This window comes from Crinia signifera, chromosome 9 (assembly GCF_055691185.1).
Source record: "Crinia signifera chromosome 9, ASM5569118v1, whole genome shotgun sequence".
Taxonomy (NCBI): domain Eukaryota; kingdom Metazoa; phylum Chordata; class Amphibia; order Anura; family Myobatrachidae; genus Crinia; species Crinia signifera.
Window position 1 is genome coordinate 888,556 of NC_139225.1, and position 20,895 is coordinate 909,450.

Below are 20,895 nucleotides of genomic sequence, written 5' to 3' on the forward strand. Positions count from 1 at the left end.
TATTTATAGTGTATGTATGCCTAGGTTTTCGTGTCCCCTTGATGCATGTATATATTTATATTGTATGTATGCCTAGGTTTTCGTGTCCTCTTGCTGCGTGTATATATTTATAGTGTATGCATGCCTAGGTTTTCGTATCCTCTTGCTGCATGTATATATTTACAGTGTGTATGCCTAGGTTTTCGTGTCCTCTTGCTGCATGTATATATTTATAGTGTATGTATGCCTAGGTTTTCGTGTCCTCTTGCTGCATGTATATATTTATAGTGTATGTATGCCTAGGTTTTCATTTCCTCTTGCTGCATGTATATATTTATAGTGTATGTATGCCTAGGTTTTCGTGTCCTCTTGCTGCATGTATATATTTATAGTGTATGTATGCCTAGGTTTTCGTGTCCCCTTGATGCATGTATATATTTAAATTGTATGTATGCCTAGGTTTTCGTGTCCTCTTGCTGCGTGTATATATTTATAGTGTATGCATGCCTAGGTTTTCGTATCCTCTTGCTGCGTGTATATATTTACAGTGTGTGTATGCCTAGGTTTTCGTGTCCTCTTGCTGCATGTATATATTTATAGTGTATGTATGCCTAGGTTTTCGTGTCCTCTTGCTGCATGTATGTACTTATATTGTATGTATGCCTAGGTTTTCGTGTCCTCTTGCTGCATGTATATATTTATAGTGTATGTATGCCTAGGTTTTCGTGTCCTCTTGCTGCATGTATATATTTATAGTGTATGTATGCCTAGGTTTTCGTGTCCTCTTGCTGCATGTATATATTTATAGTGTATGTATGCCTAGGTTTTTGTGTCCTCTTGCTGCGTGTATATATTTATAGTGTATGTATGCCTAGGTTTTCGTGTCCTCCTGCTGCGTGTATATATTTATAGTGTATGCATGCCTAGGTTTTCGTATCCTCTTGCTGCATGTATATATTTACAGTGTGTGTATGCCTAGGTTTTTGTGTCCTCTTGCTGCAGTGTGGCAGGTTAATAATGACATATAATTGGACCCATGTATTTCTGTACTGGTTGTGGCTTTTGCTTTCACCACCAAGACCAATGTGTCTGGAGCTCTAAGATCTGTGTCTTCCGCTCCACCAGGCTGAAAGGAGCACTGCTGTTCATCACCATCGCTCTCATAGGAACAGGCTGGGCGTTTGTTAAGCACATCCTCTCGGACAAGGATAAAAAGATCTTCATGATCGTCATTCCCCTGCAGGTGAGGATATCACACCAGACCCTAATACATTGAAGTAAGAGGTCTCTCACTTGGGGGGGGGGGTTTGTAGAGGAGAAGAGCGTGGTGGTAGTGAAGAGAGGGCATCGTAGAGGAGTGAGAGCAGGGTTTGAAAGTTTTGTGACAGCCATTACTTTGTACCCCCCTCAGTGGAAGCAGCATGTGTACCTCTGGCTGTGCCGGGCCTTCTCTCCAGTGCCGGGGCCTTCTCCTCTTGTCCATGATCCCAAGCAGCAGGCCTCCTCCTCTGATATGAGGACACTATCCTCATGATCCCTGGTGCCAGGCCTCCTACTCTGATATGCGGGCACTATCCTCATGATCCCTGGTGCCAGGCCTCCTCCTCTGATATGCGGGCACTATCATCATGATCCCTGGTGCCAGGCCTCCTCCTCTGATATGAGGACACTATCCTCATGATCCCTGGTGCCAGGCCTCCTCCTCTGATATGCGGGCACTATCATCATGATCCCTGGTGCCAGGCCTCCTCCTCTGATATGCGGGCACTATCCTCATGATCCCTGGTGCCAGGCCTCAGGCTTGCTCCTCTCGATCCTCGATGATGGTCTTCCCCCCCTGCGATTCCTGGCGCTGGCTGCAGAAGGCTGCATCTCTCTGGTGCCATTTCTCATGCTCCCCCTCAACAGAGCTTCCAGGGAGCCACAAGTCAGCCCCTGCCTCGCAACGCAATTTACAAAAAAACAAAAGGGAAAAAAAACCAAGCGGGTGCAGGGGGATGCCTGCTGGACCCTTGGACCAAGCCGCCAGGACCCATAGCACCTGCATCCCCTGCACCTCTGTAGTTAAGCCACTGACATCATATACATATTCAGAGACTCAGTTGCACACAGAGATACACGTGTCAAATCACATTATTCAGCTCAGCCTCCTTCATCAGTCTCAGCGTGTAGAAAATGAAACGCACTTTTGGAATTCATGATCAACTTCATTTGGCAGGTTGTCCATTCGTTTATATCCTCAATGCATTTTATTGATATTTCTGACCGCGGTTGTTCTCATACAATAGACCCTTACCCTCCGTCCCTATAGGCAGCCTCTTACTATTATTTCATTGTTCTTCTTCCATACACATGTAAACTGTTAGAACCTTCTTGATAATACATATTTCTTACTAAGTGGCATTTTTTGCAAACCTTGTTAAAAGGTTTAGTTAACAGGAAAGGACTGGTGTCGCCTATATATCCGTATTGTGTTTGCCTGAGTGGACTAACGCTTTGCTTTTCAGGTACTGGCCAACGCGGCGTATATCATCATAGAATCCACAGAACAAGGCATGTCCGTATACGGACTATGGAAGGAGATCCTGTTCCTGGTGGACCTGCTGTGCTGCGGAGCAATCCTGCTACCTGTTATATGGTAAGCCCCTGTAAAATTATGTGCTATACTCTATTGTAGCTCATACACTGCAACGTCCCATCACATCCTATGGTGTCCAAGTGCTTTGTCCCCCAGCACATGATGCCACATCGAGTGCTGGAAAAGGGCGGGTGGCGGTGTAGCGGAGCGGGTGGCAGGAGGGCTGGCCTGCGGGAGTAGTCAGGTCAGCAGAATTTGCTAAAACACTGGGCGGCCCTTTGATTGACAAAGAGCTTTCAGCCAATCAGAGAGCTCACATTCATGCGACCTCTAATTAGCTCTCTCTCTCAGCCAATCAGAGGGCCGCCCAGTGTTTTAAAATGTTTTATCAAATTCTGCTGCCCACCGCTGACTACTGCAACATGCCTGCCCCTGTTCCACTGCGCCTCCGCCAGGGCTCCTGCCATCCGCTCCACCACTACTGCTCCTGTCACATGCCGATCGCATTGCGAGCAATTGCGTGTGGTTAGAGACGACATGCGATTCAATAGATATTATGTGCAGAACATAAGATCTATAGAGCGACATTAGACCGGCGGGCCCGCTCATCGCGTCGGGTGACACATTGCATTTGCATACAATCCTTCGATTTATGCACAGATGCGGTCGATATGAAAAGATTGTATGCAATGTCACCCTAGTGTATGGTCACCACAAGTAAGATGTTTCTGTGCTGTTCTTGGTATTTGTTTTGGGTAAACCTATTTAATAGTATGGCATGAGACAAAACCTTTTATATTTAATAGTTAGACTTTCCCTGGGGAACAGGAGCAGGAAGCAGGCACTAATCTGGTTTCCATACTGAGCAGCTGGTCATGTTATATATGGCACAGAACCTCTCCCAGTCATACTGAACAGCTGCTCATGTTATACACGGCACAGAACCTCTCCCAGTCATACTGAACAGCTGGTCGTGTTATACACGGCACAGAACCTCTCCCAGTCCTACTGAACAGCTGCTCGTGTTATACATGGCACAGAACCTCTCCCAGTCATACTGAACAGCTGCTCGTGTTATACACGGCACAGAACCTCTCCCAGTCATACTGAACAGCTGCTCGTGTTATACACGGCACAGAACCTCTCCCAGTCATACTGAGCAGCTGCTCGTGTTATACACGGCACAGAACCTCTCCCAGTCATACTGAACAGCTGCTCGTGTTATACACGGCACAGAACCTCTCCCAGTCATACTGAGCAGCTGGTCGTGTTATACACGGCACAGAACCTCTCCCAGTCATACTGATCAGCTGCTCGTGTTATACACGGCACAGAACCTCTCCCAGTCATACTGAACAGCTGCTCATGTTATACACGGCACAGAACCTCTCCCAGTCATACTGATCAGCTGCTCGTGTTATACACGGCACGGAACCTCTCCCAGTCATACTGAGCAGCTGCTCGTGTTATACACGGCACAGAACCTCTCCCAGTCATACTGATCAGCTGCTCGTGTTATACACGGCACAGAACCTCTCCCAGTCATACTGAGCAGCTGGTCGTGTTATACACGGCACAGAACCTCTCCCAGTCATACTGATCAGCTGCTCGTGTTATACATGGCACAGAACCTCTCCCAGTCATACTGATCAGCTGCTCGTGTTATACACGGCACAGAACCTCTCCCAGTCATACTGATCAGCTGCTCGTGTTATACACGGCACAGAACCTCTCCCAGTCATACTGAACAGCTGCTCGTGTTATACACGGCACAGAACCTCTCCCAGTCATACTGAGCAGCTGCTCGTGTTATACACGGCACAGAACCTCTCCCAGTCATACTGAACAGCTGGTCGTGTTATACACGGCACAGAACCTCTCCCAGTCCTACTGAACAGCTGCTCGTGTTATACATGGCACAGAACCTCTCCCAGTCATACTGAGCAGCTGGTCGTGTTATACACGGCACAGAACCTCTCCCAGTCATACTGATCAGCTGCTCGTGTTATACATGGCACAGAACCTCTCCCAGTCATACTGAGCAGCTGGTCGTGTTATACACGGCACAGAACCTCTCCCAGTCATACTGATCAGCTGCTCGTGTTATACACGGCACAGAACCTCTCCCAGTCATACTGAACAGCTGCTCATGTTATACACGGCACAGAACCTCTCCCAGTCATACTGATCAGCTGCTCGTGTTATACACGGCACGGAACCTCTCCCAGTCATACTGAGCAGCTGCTCGTGTTATACACGGCACAGAACCTCTCCCAGTCATACTGATCAGCTGCTCGTGTTATACACGGCACAGAACCTCTCCCAGTCATACTGAACAGCTGCTCGTGTTATACACGGCACAGAACCTCTCCCAGTCATACTGAGCAGCTGCTCGTGTTATACACGGCACAGAAACTCTCCCAGTCATACTGAACAGCTGCTCGTGTTATACACGGCACAGAACCTCTCCCAGTCATACTGATCAGCTGCTCGTGTTATACACGGCACGGAACCTCTCCCAGTCATACTGAGCAGCTGCTCGTGTTATACACGGCACGGAACCTCTCCCAGTCATACTGATCAGCTGCTCGTGTTATACATGGCACGGAACCTCTCCCAGTCATACTGAGCAGCTGGTCGTGTTATACACGGCACAGAACCTCTCCCAGTCATACTGATCAGCTGCTCGTGTTATACACGGCACGGAACCTCTCCCAGTCATACTGAACAGCTGCTCGTGTTATACACGGCACGGAACCTCTCCCAGTCATACTGATCAGCTGCTCGTGTTATACACGGCACGGAACCTCTCCCAGTCATACTGAACAGCTGCTCGTGTTATACACGGCACGGAACCTCTCCCAGTCATACTGAGCAGCTGCTCGTGTTATACACGGCACGGAACCTCTCCCAGTCATACTGAACAGCTGCTCGTGTTATACACGGCACGGAACCTCTCCCAGTCATACTGAACAGCTGGTCGTGTTATACACGGCACAGAAACTCTCCCAGTCATACTGAACAGCTGCTCGTGTTATACACGGCACAGAACCTCTCCCAGTCATACTGAGCAGCTGCTCGTGTTATACACGGCACAGAACCTCTCCCAGTCATACTGAACAGCTGCTCGTGTTATACACGGCACAGAACCTCTCCCAGTCATACTGAGCAGCTGCTCGTGTTATACACGGCACAGAACCTCTCCCAGTCATACTGAACAGCTGCTCGTGTTATACACGGCACAGAACCTCTCCCAGTCATACTGATCAGCTGCTCGTGTTATACACGGCACAGAACCTCTCCCAGTCATACTGATCAGCTGCTCGTGTTATACACGGCACAGAACCTCTCCCAGTCATACTGAGCAGCTGGTCGTGTTATACACGGCACAGAACCTCTCCCAGTCATACTGAGCAGCTGGTCGTGTTATACACGGCACAGAACCTCTCCCAGTCATACTGAACAGCTGCTCGTGTTATACACGGCACAGAACCTCTCCCAGTCATACTGAACAGCTGCTCGTGTTATACACGGCACAGAACCTCTCCCAGTCATACTGAACAGCTGCTCGTGTTATACACGGCACAGAACCTCTCCCAGTCATACTGAGCAGCTGCTCGTGTTATACACGGCACAGAACCTCTCCCAGTCATACTGAGCAGCTGCTCGTGTTATACACGGCACAGAACCTCAACCAGTCATACTGAGCAGCTGCTCGTGTTATACACGGCACAGAACCTCTCCCAGTCATACTGAGCAGCTGCTCGTGTTATACACGGCACAGAACCTCTCCCAGTCATACTGAGCAGCTGGTCGTGTTATACACGGCACAGAACCTCTCCCAGTCATACTGAGCAGCTGGTCGTGTTATACACGGCACAGAACCTCTCCCAGTCATACTGAGCAGCTGGTCGTGTTATACACGGCACAGAACCTCTCCCAGTCATACTGAGCAGCTGCTCGTGTTATACACGGCACAGAACCTCTCCCAGTCATACTGAACAGCTGCTCGTGTTATACACGGCACAGAACCTCTCCCAGTCATACTGTACAGCTGCTCGTGTTATACACGGCACAGAACCTCTCCCAGTCATACTGTGCAGCTGCTCGTGTTATACACGGCACAGAACCTCTCCCAGTCATACTGAGCAGCTGGTCGTGTTATACACGGCACAGAACCTCTCCCAGTCATACTGAGCAGCTGCTCGTGTTATACACGGCACAGAACCTCTCCCAGTCATACTGAACAGCTGCTCGTGTTATACACGGCACAGAACCTCTCCCAGTCATACTGAGCAGCTGCTCGTGTTATACACGGCACAGAACCTCTCCCAGTCATACTGAGCAGCTGCTCGTGTTATACACGGCACAGAACCTCTCCCAGTCATACTGAGCAGCTGGTCGTGTTATACACGGCACAGAACCTCTCCCAGTCATACTGAACAGCTGGTCGTGTTATACACGGCACAGAACCTCTCCCAGTCATACTGAACAGCTGCTCGTGTTATACACGGCACAGAACCTCTCCCAGTCATACTGAACAGCTGGTCGTGTTATACACGGCACAGAACCTCTCCCAGTCATACTGAACAGCTGCTCGTGTTATACACGGCACAGAACCTCTCCCAGTCATACTGAACAGCTGCTCGTGTTACAGGGAGATTTATTCAAAATAAAAAATAATGTAAAAATCAGCAAATACTGCATAAAAAAGATAAAATAATTAAGGGATGAACAAACTGATGTAACGGACGCACCCAACTGAGTAGTGCATGGCGCCAGTGTATGTTGGAGGCTTATACAGTGGGGCAAAAAAGTATTTGGACAGCCACCGGTTATGCAAGTTGACCCATGTAAAAGACGAGAGGCCTGTAATTTCCGTCATAGGCACGTCAACTGGGAGAGACAGAATGTGGGGAAACCCAGAAAATCACATTGTATTTATTTATTTACAGTTTCTTATACAGCGCAGCAGATTCCGTTACAGGGTCTTATACAGCGCAGCAGATTCCCTTACAGTGTCTTATATAGTGCAGCAGATTCCGTTACAGCGTCTTATATAGCGCAGCAGATTCCGTTACAGCGTCTTATACAGCGCAGCAGATTCCGTTACAGGGTCTTATATAGCGCAGCAGATTCCGTTACAGGGTCTTATATAGTGCAGCAGATTCCCTTACAGTGTCTTATATAGTGCAGCAGATTCCGTTACAGCGTCTTATATAGCGCAGCAGATTCCGTTACAGCGTCTTATACAGCGCAGCAGATTCCGTTACAGGGTCTTATATAGCGCAGCAGATTCCGTTACAGGGTCTTATATAGCGCAGCAGATTCCGTTACAGGTTCTTATATAGCGCAGCAGATTCCATTGCGCTTTACAATAGTAGACAGTGATAAAACAAACTGTGTAACAGACAGACTTGGGGGTTAGAGGGCCCTGCTGCAAGCTTACAATCTATTGTATGGTTTATAAACAATTTATTTGTATATTCTTGCGGAAAATAAACATTTGGACAATCGGAACTTAAACTCAATACTTTGTAATATAACCTCGGTTGGCAATTACAGAGGTCAAACGTTTCCTGTAGTTCTTGACCAGGTTGCACGCACTGTAGCAGGTACATTGGCCACTCTTCCGTGCAAATCTTCTCTAGATCTGTCCTATCAGAATCACTTTATTGCCAAGTATATCAATGTACAGCATACATAATACACAGGGAATTTGTTTCCGATAACCACTGTTCCCACACAGTGTACAAACCTAACAGACCAATACAAAACAGGATCATTACAAGGGGAGGGCTTCAGGGTTGTATTTAGAGTCATGTGTCGAGTGCTGAGATTAGCGCAATGGGGTGGAATCGCTGACCTTTGACTTTTTTTGAGTTTATTATGCAAGTAGCTTGGGGATAAAAGCTGTTTCTGTGCCTGGCTGTCCTCGCCAGTTGAGAGCTGTACCGCCTCCCAGATGGCAGCCTTCTGAACAAGTCACGAGCAGGGTGGGAGTGGTCACTGATTGTCCCGCCTCCCAGATGGCAGCCTCCTGAACAAGTCACGAGCAGGGTGGGAGTGGTCACTGATTGTCCCGCCTCCCAGATGGCAGCCTCCTGAACAAGTCACGAGCAGGGTGGGAGTGGTCACTGATTGTACCGCCTCCCAGATGGCAGCCTCCTGAACAGGTCATGGGCAGGGTGGGAGTGGTCACTGATAATTCTTTCAGTACGTTTTGTAACCGTTGACCTATACACGTCCTCAATCGCCGGGAGATCCGATCCTATGATTTTTCCGCTGCTCTTACAATTCGCTGTAATCTATTTCTGTCATAAGCCGAGGGCGAGCCACACCAGACTATGATTGAGGTACATACAGATCACGGATTGTATAGTTGCAGAGTAGAAGAGTATTAGGAGTTCCTGCGGCAGTTTCAACTTCCTGAGTTGACGTAGGAAGGACAGTCTCTGTTGGGCTTTTCCCACAATGCCATCGATGTTGGCCCTCAACTTCAGGTCCCTGGCAATGTTGAAGCCTAAGAATCTGAAGGATTCCACTACCGCCACTGCACGACCTTCAGCTGTTAGCGGGGGGGAATGTAGGGGGATTCTTCCTGAAGTCTATGATCATCTCAACCGTTTTTGACGCATTCAGCTGTAGGTTGTTAGCACTACACCAGGTGACTAGCCGATCCACCTCTTACCTGTAGGCATTCTCATTACCTTCTGTGATCATTCCAATTAGTGTGGTGTCATCCGCGAATTTGAGCAGCTTCACCGACGTGTCTCCGGAGGTGCCGTCGTTGGTATGAAGAAAGGAGAGGACACCTCCTTGGGGGGCTCCCGTGCTGCTGGGCCGTGCTCCAGAGGTGAATTTCCCCATCCTGACTCTCTGCTCTCTTTCCATGAGGAAATTCAACACCCAGGAACATAGACCTTCCGAGACGCCTAGTTGTAGCATCTTCAGTTTCAGCAGGCCTGGTGGGATGGTGTTGAATGCTGAGCTGAAATCCACAAATAGTATCCTCGCGTACCCGCCCGGTGAGTCCATGTGGTGCAGACCCAGGTTCACTGCATCCTCTGCAGATCTATTTGCCTTGTATGCAAACTGGAGAGGATCAAGGTGGGGACCAACTGCAGACTTAAGGTGGGCCAGTACCAGCCGTACACCGTCAGGTCCTGGTGCCTTCCTTGGCTTCAGCCGGCTAAAAAGCATGGTGACTTCTGCAACATCTGCATGAGGGATTGGTGCAGCGTCCGCTAGGCCTGGGGTGGCCTCCTTCCCAGTATTCTGCGACAGGGAGTTGCTTGCGTCACTGGACTTCTCGAACCTACAGTAGAAGTGGTTCAGGTTTTCCACCAGCTTTTGGCTTAATCCCGCGCAGGGGGTGGAGCCTTTGTAGTTTGTGGCTGCCCTTAGGCCCTTCCAAATCAGGTATTGGGGCTATCACAGACTTTCAACTCCCTCCACAGATTTTCGATTGGGTTGCGGTCTGGAGACTGGCTAGGCCACTTCAGGACCTTGAAATGCTTCTTACGGAGCCACTCCTTAGCTGCCCGGACGGTGTGTTGGGGTCATTGTCATACTGGAAGACCCAGCCATGTTCCATCTTCAATGCTCTTACTGAGGGAAGGAGATTTTTGGCCAAAACCTCACGAATCATGGCCCCATTTATCCTCTCCTTAATACAGATCAGTCGTTCTGTTCCCTTTACAGAAAAGCAGCCCCAAATGTTTCCACCCCCATGCTGCACAGTGGGTATGGTGTTTTTGGGATGCCACTCATCATTCTTCTCCCTACAACACGGCGATTGGAGTTTATACCAAAAAGTTCTATTTTACGCTCATCTGACCACAAAACATTCTCCCAATCCTCTGGATCATCCAGATGGTCACTGGTAAACTTTTAGATGGTCCTGGACATGTGCTGGCTTAAGCAGGGGGGCCTTTCGGGTGCTGCAGGATTTGTATCCATGACAAAGTAGTGTGTTACTAATGGTAACCTTTGTGACTGGGGTCCCAGTTTTCTTGAGGTCATTGACCAGGTCCCCCCATGTAGTTCTGGGCCGATTCCTCACCATTCTCAAGATCATTGATACCCCACGAGGTGAGATCTTGTAGGTCAAGGGAGATTCAGTGATCTTGTATTATTAATAATTGCACCAACAGTTGACCTCTTCTCACCAAGCTGCTGCATATTGCGCGTAGCTCATCCCAGCCTTGTGCGGCTCTACAATTCTGTCCCTGGGGTCCTTAGACAGCTCTCTGGTCTTGGCCATGGTGGAGAGGTCACAGTCTGACTGTTTGAAGGTGTGGACAGGTGTCTTTTATACAGATAACAGTTCAATCATGTGCCACTAATACAGGTAACAAGTGGAGGATAGAAGAGCTTCGTATAGAAGACGTAACAGGCCTGTGAGAGCCAGAAATCTTGATGGTTGATAATTGTCCAAATATTTATTTTACGCAAGAAGGGAAATCTGAGACCTCTCATATTTTTAAGTGGGTCAACTTGCACAATCAGTGGCTGTCCAAATACTTTTTTGCCCCACTGTGTGTATATATGTGTGCACAGCACATCTGACAGTGTATATGTATACATACATGGAAAAGAAATGGAGGAGGCGCAAACCATAAGCAAATATCACACAACACTTTACTCACGTACAGTTATATGAACAAAGCAGTTCTGTCACCAGCGTTTTTCCATCGGTAACCAGGCGATACACACACACACCCACCATCCCTGCACAACACCGACCCTGAGTGCGCCATCCATACCAACGTACATATACACACACACACCCACCATCCCCGCACAACACCGACCCTGAGTGCGCTATCCATACCAACGTACATATACACACCCACACCATCCCCGCACAACACCGCCCCTGAGTGCGCTATCCATACCAACGTACATATACACACCCACCATCCCCGCACAACACCGACCCTGTGTGCGCTATCCATACCAACGTACATATACACACCCACACCATCCCCGCACAACACCGCCCCTGAGTGCGCTATCCATACCAACGTACATATACACACACACACCCACCATCCCCGCACAACACCGACCCTGAGTGCGCTATCCATACCAACGTATATATACACACACCCACCATCCCCGCACAACACCGCCCCTGAGTGCGCTATCCATACCAACGTACATATACACACACACACCCACCATCCCCGCACAACACCGACCCTGAGTGCGCTATCCATACCAACGTATATATACGCACACACCCACCATCCCCGCACAACACCGACCCTGTGTGCGCTATCCATACCAACGTACATATACACACACACACACCATCCCCGCACAACACCGACCCTGAGTGCGCTATCCATACCAATGTACATATACACACACACACCATCCCCGCACAACACCGCCCCTGAGTGCGCTATCCATACCAACGTACATATACACACCCACCGACCCTGAGTGCGCTATCCATACCAACGTACATATACACACACCCACCATCCCCGCACAACACCGACCCTGAGTGCGCTATCCATACCAACGTACATATACACACCCACCATCCCCGCACAACACCGACCCTGAGTGCGCCATCCATACCAACGTACACACACACACACCCACCATCCCCGCACAACACCGACCCTGTGTGCGCTATCCATACCAACGTACATATACACACACACACCCACCATCCCTGCACAACACCGACCCTGAGTGCGCTATCCATACCAACGTATATATACACACACACACCCACCATCCCCGCACAACACCGACCCTGTGTGCGCTATCCATACCAACGTACATATACACACACCCACCATCCCTGCACAACACCGACCCTGTGTGCGCTATCCATACCAACGTACATATACACACACCCACCATCCCTGCACAACACCGACCCTGAGTGCGCTATCCATACCAACGTACATATACACACACACACCATCCCCGCACAACACCGACCCTGAGTGCGCTATCCATACCAACGTATATATACACACACACACCCACCATCCCCGCACAACACCGACCCTGAGTGCGCCATCCATACCAACGTACATATACACACACCCACCATCCCCGCACAACACCGACCCTGAGTGCGCTATCCATACCAACGTACATATACACACCCACCATCCCCGCACAACACCGACCCTGAGTGCGCCATCCATACCAACGTACACACACACACACCCACCATCCCTGCACAACACCGACCCTGAGTGCGCTATCCATACCAACGTATATATACACACACACACCCACCATCCCCGCACAACACCGACCCTGTGTGCGCTATCCATACCAACGTACATATACACACACCCACCATCCCTGCACAACACCGACCCTGAGTGCGCTATCCATACCAACGTACATATACACACACACACCATCCCTGCACAACACCGACCCTGAGTGCGCTATCCATACCAACGTACATATACACACACCCACCAACCCCGCACAACACCGACCCTGAGTGCGCTATCCATACCAACGTATATATACACACACACACCCACCATCCCCGCACAACACCGACCCTGTGTGCGCTATCCATACCAACGTACATATACACACACCCACCATCCCTGCACAACACCGACCCTGAGTGCGCTATCCATACCAACGTACATATACACACACCCACCATCCCTGCACAACACCGACCCTGAGTGCGCTATCCATACCAACGTACATATACACACCCACCATCCCCGCACAACACCGACCCTGAGTGAGCCATCCATACCAACGTACATATACACACACACACCCACCATCCCCGCACAACACCGACCCTGAGTGCGCTATCCATACCAACGTACATACACACACCATCCCTGCACAACACCGACCCTGTGTCCGCTATCCATACCAACGTACATACACACAAACACACACCATCCCCGCACAACACCGACCCTGAGTGCGCTATCCATACCAACGTACATATACACACACACACCATCCCCGCACAACACCGCCCCTGAGTGCGCTATCCATACCAACGTACATATACACACACACACACCATCCCCGCACAACACCGACCCTGAGTGCGCTATCCATACCAACGTACATATACACACACACACCCACCATCCCCGCACAACACCGACCCTGTGTGCGCTATCCATACCAACGTATATATACGCACACACCCACCATCCCCGCACAACACCGACCCTGTGTGCGCTATCCATACCAACGTACATATACACACACCCACCATCCCTGCACAACACCGACCCTGAGTGCGCTATCCATACCAACGTACATATACACACACACCATCCCCGCACAACACCGACCCTGTGTGCGCTATCCATACCAACGTACATACACACACCATCCCCGCACAACACCGACCCTGTGTCCGCTATCCATACCAACGTACATACACACACACACACACCATCCCCGCACAACACCGACCCTGTGTCCGCTATCCATACCAACGTACATACACACACACACACCATCCCCGCACAACACCGACCCTGTGTGCGCTATCCATACCAACGTACATATACACACCCACCATCCCCGCACAACACCGACCCTGAGTGCCCTATCCATACCAACGTACATATACGCACACACACCATCCCTGCACAACACCGACCCTGTGTGCGCTATCCATACCAACGTACATATACACACACACACACACACCATCCCCGCACAACACCGACCCTGAGTGCGCTATCCATACCAACGTACATATACACATACACACACACACACACCATCCCCGCACAACACCGACCCTGTGTGCGCTATCCATACCAACGTACATACACACACACACACCATCCCTGCACAACACCGACCCTGTGTGCGCTATCCATACCAACGTACATATACACACACACACCCACCATCCCCGCACAACACCGACCCTGAGTGCGCTATCCATACCAACGTACATATACACACACACACACCATCCCCGCACAACACCGACCCTGTGTGCGCTATCCATACCAACGTACATATACACACACACACACCATCCCCGCACAACACCGACCCTGTGTGCGCTATCCATACCAACGTACATACACACACCCACCATCCCCGCACAACACCGACCCTGTGTGCGTTATCCATACCAACGTACATATACGCACACCATCCCCGCACAACACCGACCCTGTGTGCGCTATCCATACCAACGTACATATACGCACACACCCACCATCCCCGCACAACACCGACCCTGAGTGCGCTCTCCATACCAACGTACATATACACACACCCACCATCCCTGCACAACACCGACCCTGTGTGCGTTATCCATACCAACGTACATATACGCATAGCCAGATGTGCTGCTTATATTCTGTCTCTCTAAACAGGTCCATCCGGCATCTGCAGGAGGCCTCTGCAACAGATGGAAAAGGTAAGTCTCTTATCAGTTGTAGTGTAACTAGTGATGTAATGGACCATAATATCATGCTGCAAATGAGGGTACTGCAGCCCTCTAGCCCTATCCGTAAGGGGAATCACATCGCTACAGGAAGTCGGATACACAGTCATTATGCCGAGCTCAGATAGAACTTCAGTCATTGCTTCTAGTTTGACCCCATCTCAGTCTCCTTATCAGTATCTGGATAACTGACCATGTCTAGGGTGTCAGTCAATCATTCAGCACCGTATGGACAACATGCATATGATCAATATCAGGGGTGGCCAAACCGGTCCTCGAGATCTACCAACGGTCTACGTCTTCCAGGTTACCTAGCTGGTGCACAGGTGTCGTCATTACTGTCACATTCCCCAGACCACCTAGCTGGTGCACAGCTGTAGTCATTACTAACTGTCACATTTTCAAACTTGCTGCATTCATTCCTACTATAGATCCACAGATTGCCTGGAAAACATGCACTGTTGGTAGTTCTTGAGGACAGGTTTGGACACTCCTGGTCTATATAGTCAAAATACCAACATGGCGATGGTCGACACCTGAAAAGGATGAGTTTTAGCCTACACATTGTGTGAGCTGTACCACACCCCTCCAGAACTGTATATATGATACTTATGAGATAGTGAGGACCCTTACCAACAAGATCTGTGTCTTCAGCGCCACACACAGAACCTTATTGTGGTCCGTTCGCAGCAGCTGCTCATTCACATGGGCACTGATGTTATGTGCATATGCCGGGAGCGCGTGGCCAAGCAAACAGACTGTTCACCATGTGCGCAAACCCAAGATTGCGGGTGGGGGGTGTAGAGCAGCGGCAGATAGTCACACCCATGGGAACACCCAGCATTTCCTGGGCATTCCCATGGTAATCGCCCGGTGACATGGGTGCTGGGGGCAGGCAGCTGATCTCATCGGATGTCAGCTGCGCGCCCACTTCCTGCCGAATGTCCACGCACATCTAAGGGAACCTTAGAGTAACCTTAGATGTGCGTGTGCCTTCCACATCATTCGATGATCGGCGACCATCGATTGATGTGGGTGTCTCCCCCTTCCCCCCCCCCCCCCCCCCCTGCAGCCTGCTAATGGATGTTTATGTAAAACATCCATTTGCAGCCCATGTAGACGTACGTATGCGGGAGGGGGGCGGCATGACAGCATTCTCAGTGCGGTGTCTGGAGGATTTAGAAGGCTACGATATAGCCAGAATAACCCCACAGTCTCCAGTGCCCTGCTAGGCTGGAGAGGATTCGGGCTGGAGCACTAGACGTCATGTGATAGTCAAAACTTCCAAGATGGAAAATATGCAAAATTGGCTGCTGACATCCGATTATAGCTGCGAGACCCCCACACAGCTGCAGACCTGCAGTATTCTCAGCCCCGTAAGATATACCGGTGGTCAATATACCAACGCCAGTGTACCGAAGGAAGTAATCCTGACATGGGCCAGGTAAGCATACTTAAGGCCCCCATACACTAGTGCAATTTGGCCTGTTTTCACCCGATTCTGATGGATTGGGCCAAATCAGACGTGTTTGACATGCGAATTGACCTGATGCGAGGTCCCGTGCGGGTCGGAGGTTGCACGGGCTGCTATTAAGATAAATCATATGGGCAGCCATCAGGTGCACATTGCAGGACATTTTATTAGCACCTGTGATGGATAGCATCAGACTTTCCTTGAGTTTCCCCGGCAGCTCGACGGTAGTACAAAATGGCACATCAACTGCAAAGTCGGATGAGGGACTCCTGGGGAGCTGCCGGGGAGTCCTTCAAGGAAACAAGTCAGACCCGTGTATGGGGCCCTTTACCCTCTCCCTGATGCCCCACCCTGCTGTCGGTATTCAGGCGCTGGTCCCCTGTCTGTATAATGACTGCTGAAATACTGACTGAAGTATGAACGCACCAAAGTTAAATAACCCAGGTCGAGCAACTCTGCATTAATGAAGGGTCAGACCTGGGTGGATGTGGAAGGGTCTGACTCAGGTTATTCACCCCAGTAATCAGCAGAAGATGCTTATTTGCTGTGTTTCCCTTGTTGTCAGCAGCCAGGTGCCTGGATACACAGGGGGACATTTACGAAGACAGGAGTTCTGTGTCACATGAGACGTTGCTAGTAGAGAGTAAAACTACATCTTTCTCACGTGCACAAACACAGAAGGCAGCAGACTAGCTTTCGAAGCTTTTGCTCCAAATGAGCTTACTAGTCTTCTAGAAGCTGCTAAATAAATATGAAGTAGGTTCTGATTGGTTGCCCATAGCAATGTCCCATCTTAGTAAATATCTCCCACAGACAGCACACTGTAGACTCAAGAGAGCAGCATTTTGGAAGCTCGGCAGTGTGAGGGTTAATTGGAGTTATGAGGAGGTAAGTGGGCAGTTAGGGATTGGGGGGGAGGGGGAGCTGACATGTCGGCAAATAACAAGCAATGTCAGAAGCTGAGATAACCTCCCACTGGCTGAATCAAACAGCAGTAACACATGTGCTGTGAGCAGGACCCACATTCTCCTTAGTGTTTCCTTTTGACTCCTCATCTTTTTGAGAGTCCATTTTAAATTATATCTATAGTGTTTACATAAGTGACTGGGGTCCGTGTGAAAGGGCCAGACCTGGGTTTGCAATGTGAAAGTGGTATAAGGGGTGTAGTTTAAAATGACAGAGTAGGGAACCCGGGGAACTGGACAGCATGTATGCACAGTGGCGAGCATTACCTAAACATAATGTTGGGGTCAGAAATTGGATTCCCAACCAGTTGTCCTAGAGGATTCAGTATTGAATCCCGGTGGTCGGGATCCCGGCGTTCAGAATCCCGACAGCCGAAATGCCGACAAGGGGGGGACGTGGATCGCCCCCCCTTGCGGGCTCGCTGCGCTCGCCACACTAATTTATTCTCCCTCCAGGGGTGTCGTGGACACCCCAGGAGGGAGAAAGTGTCGGCATTTCGGCGGTCGGGATTCCGGCGTCGGGATTCTGAACGCCGGGATCTTAACTGCATCCCGTCCTAGAGTTTGTGTTCTCCCAGTGTTTATGTGGGTGCTCCGGTTTCTTCTTCCACATCGCAAATGGCTGGTCGCACCCGGGACTTGGACATGCATCCGTTCTGGAGAGCACCCCGGCATTTGCAAGGTGAAGCGACCCAGCAATAAGCCAGGTCGCTGATGTCATCGTGGGGCGGGGGGGGAGGCAGCGCTGGAAGCGGACGCTGCCTCCTCCCAGTATAGTGTCGCTCGACCCAGGTTACCAGTCTAAATGTCCAGCAACCCGGGTCCGACCTGGGTAAAACCCTTTAACTGGGTCGGAATGCCAGGTTGGTGAAAGCGGGTTTTTCCTTTTGGTGCTTTCGTGCCGCGCAGAGACCCGGTTCGGACCCGGGTTATTTGTGCGGTGTGAAAGGGGAATCAGTGATAGATGCTGTAGCCTATAAGCCCCAGTACAGGGTCTGATGTGAATGATAAAAATCCTCTATACTCTACGGCATGGGTCCTCAAACTGTGGCCCTCCAGATGTTGTGAAACTACAAATCCCAGCATGCCTTGCCACAGTTTTAACACTCCCTTATAGCAAAACTGTGGCAAGGCATGCTGGGATTTGTAGTTTCACAACATCTGGAGGGACGCAGTTTGAGGACCCTTGCTCTACGGTGTGGAGACCTGGAATACGTGCACTGTTGGGGTTCCTGAGGACCGAGGTTCAGAACCCCTGCTCTATATTGTATGGTGTGATTGGTGGTGGTGTATAAATAACGATGCTAACCACTGGAGGCGGACAATGAAACAACATACTTTCAGAGTGTGAAACTACTGCAAAATGTTGTTGCTATGGTCAATATCATTATGTAATCAAATATATACTGGGGCTTCTTAACCTGGGCAACACCAAAAGGGAATATTTTAAATTGTTCTATAATGGTTAGCATTGCTGCCTGACACCACTGTAGTCCTAGGTCTGATTCTCACCAATGCCCTAACTATCTGGAGCTTACATAGGAGCAACCAGAATCCATAAAGCTATGGATTGTTTGTTGTAAACGGCACCAGATATTTGTGTTTGCATAACGCCATTGTCTCAATATATTAGTTTGATACATACATTCAACCAGTGATATATAGAAGAATAAGCTGTTGTTATAATTTTTTTTACTCATTCCTTCTAAATATAATAATGAAAATTAACAATGTTGTGCCCCCCTAAAGAAAGAGAGTACTATTCTTTTCTTCTCAATTACTATGTGGCGTTTGCTGTATGGGGTTCCTCCCACACTTCATAAATATACTGGTTGGCTAATTGTATTAACCCTAGGGGTTAGTACATTTTGTGTACATGTGTTTAGGGCAGAATAGATGGACAAGGTTCTTTGTTTCTGTGTTTCTATTTGGCTCCTAATGGCCCTTATTCAGATCTGATCGCAGTACAAATTTGTTCTCAAAATGGGCAAAACCATGTGCACTGCAGGTGGGGCAGATGTAACATGTATACAGAGAGTTGGATTTGGGTGAGTTATTTTGTTTCTGTGCAGGATGACAAACAGGAGTGACTGACAGGGAGAGGCAGTGGGTAACAGGGAGAGGCAGAGGGTGACCAAGAGAGGGTGAAAGGGATAGATAGATTGTGACACAGAGAGGATGATAAGCAGTGAGTGACAGGGAAACTGATGGAAAATGGGGGTGAAAGGGAGAGGCAGTGAGTGGCAGTGTGAGACAGGCATTACTGTTTATAACCCCCAGTACACCTATGTACCCCCCTCTCCCTTTCCCCATCCCCTCATTCCTAATATAAGCAGTGCTGTGTACCTAGAGCAGCGGGTCCTGGCAGCGTTTATACGGTCAGGAGCGTGGTGTCTGGTGTCTTTGCCATCAGACACATAAGCAGAGGGTCCTGTGGCTGGTTTTAAATAGCCGTGCCGCGGACCTGCTCTGATACAGCGGCAGCCGGGTGAGTTGTGCACCGCTCTGCCGGCCGCTCTGCTGCACTGGATGTTATATCTAACCGTATAATCCACCATGGGGCCCGCTACTGTCATTAATTCAAGCCACCACTCAGCCAGGGGAGTACTGCTTCCTGCCAAATCTGGTCGCCAGGAAGCAGAATCTGTCCTGCATTCAATTCCAGGTTTATTTTATATTTTTTTACAAAATTTGTAAACTCTTAAGAGGCATACATTCGGGGCGATTTCAGCACCATTTGTAAGCGCTCTGACTAGATCGCTTAGAATTGGAGCACTGATCATGGGTGTACCGAAATGTGTGCTGAGCGATCCTGCTTAAGCCCGTCGCTCAGCACGGAGGATGGGTCACACCGTATGTACGGAGAGACTTTGTACTTTATGTCCTGAGTTTGATTCCTACATTCTCTACTGTAGTTAATAAACACAATAAGTTACACCTTTTGTTAGACCCGAAAGGATCCAGTGTGGCTCGACAAACTCATCCATAGTGGTAGGAACCATTCAATTCCCAGCCAGGACCCAAATTAAGTTTATCTAGATCCCTAAAAACCCTGGAAAAATAAATTGGTGAAATTGAAAACCTCCCAAACACTTAATTAGTCATTATGGGGATGCACAAGGGGTTCTGAAGTCCCAACATTTTACCTTAAAATAAAGTTTTCCATACCATTACACCTGCTCATGGGGTGCAAACAAATACCCCCAAATGTACACTGGAAAAGAAGTGCAGGTTGGGAGTTGAATTGCAGTACGCAGTGTAAAAGTGCAGTGAACCTGGCTCAGAGACCAAACGTACACTACCTCCAGAAGGGATTGCAGCAGTGTGGAAGCCACAATCACTCCCCCGTTCTGTGTTGGTCTGAGATGCCCACATTGTGGATCTAGCTTAGATAAGTGTTTCTGTTATTGGAGGGAAATAATTGTCACGTTCTTCTCATTGATTCATATTTCTA

At 49.3% G+C, this 20,895-nt stretch overlaps 1 protein-coding gene across 1 annotated transcript in view; it reads left to right on the top strand.

The window, feature by feature from the left end:
- GPR107 (G protein-coupled receptor 107) overlaps nt 1–20,895 on the top strand; it is a 72,831-nt gene that overhangs the window by 33,499 nt on the left and 18,437 nt on the right. The window contains exons 12-14 of the mRNA XM_083160860.1: nt 1,105–1,222; nt 2,487–2,617; nt 14,932–14,975. Of these exons, the coding sequence (XP_083016986.1) occupies nt 1,105–1,222; nt 2,487–2,617; nt 14,932–14,975 (293 nt within the window). The remainder of the gene's footprint in view (nt 1–1,104; nt 1,223–2,486; nt 2,618–14,931; nt 14,976–20,895) is intronic.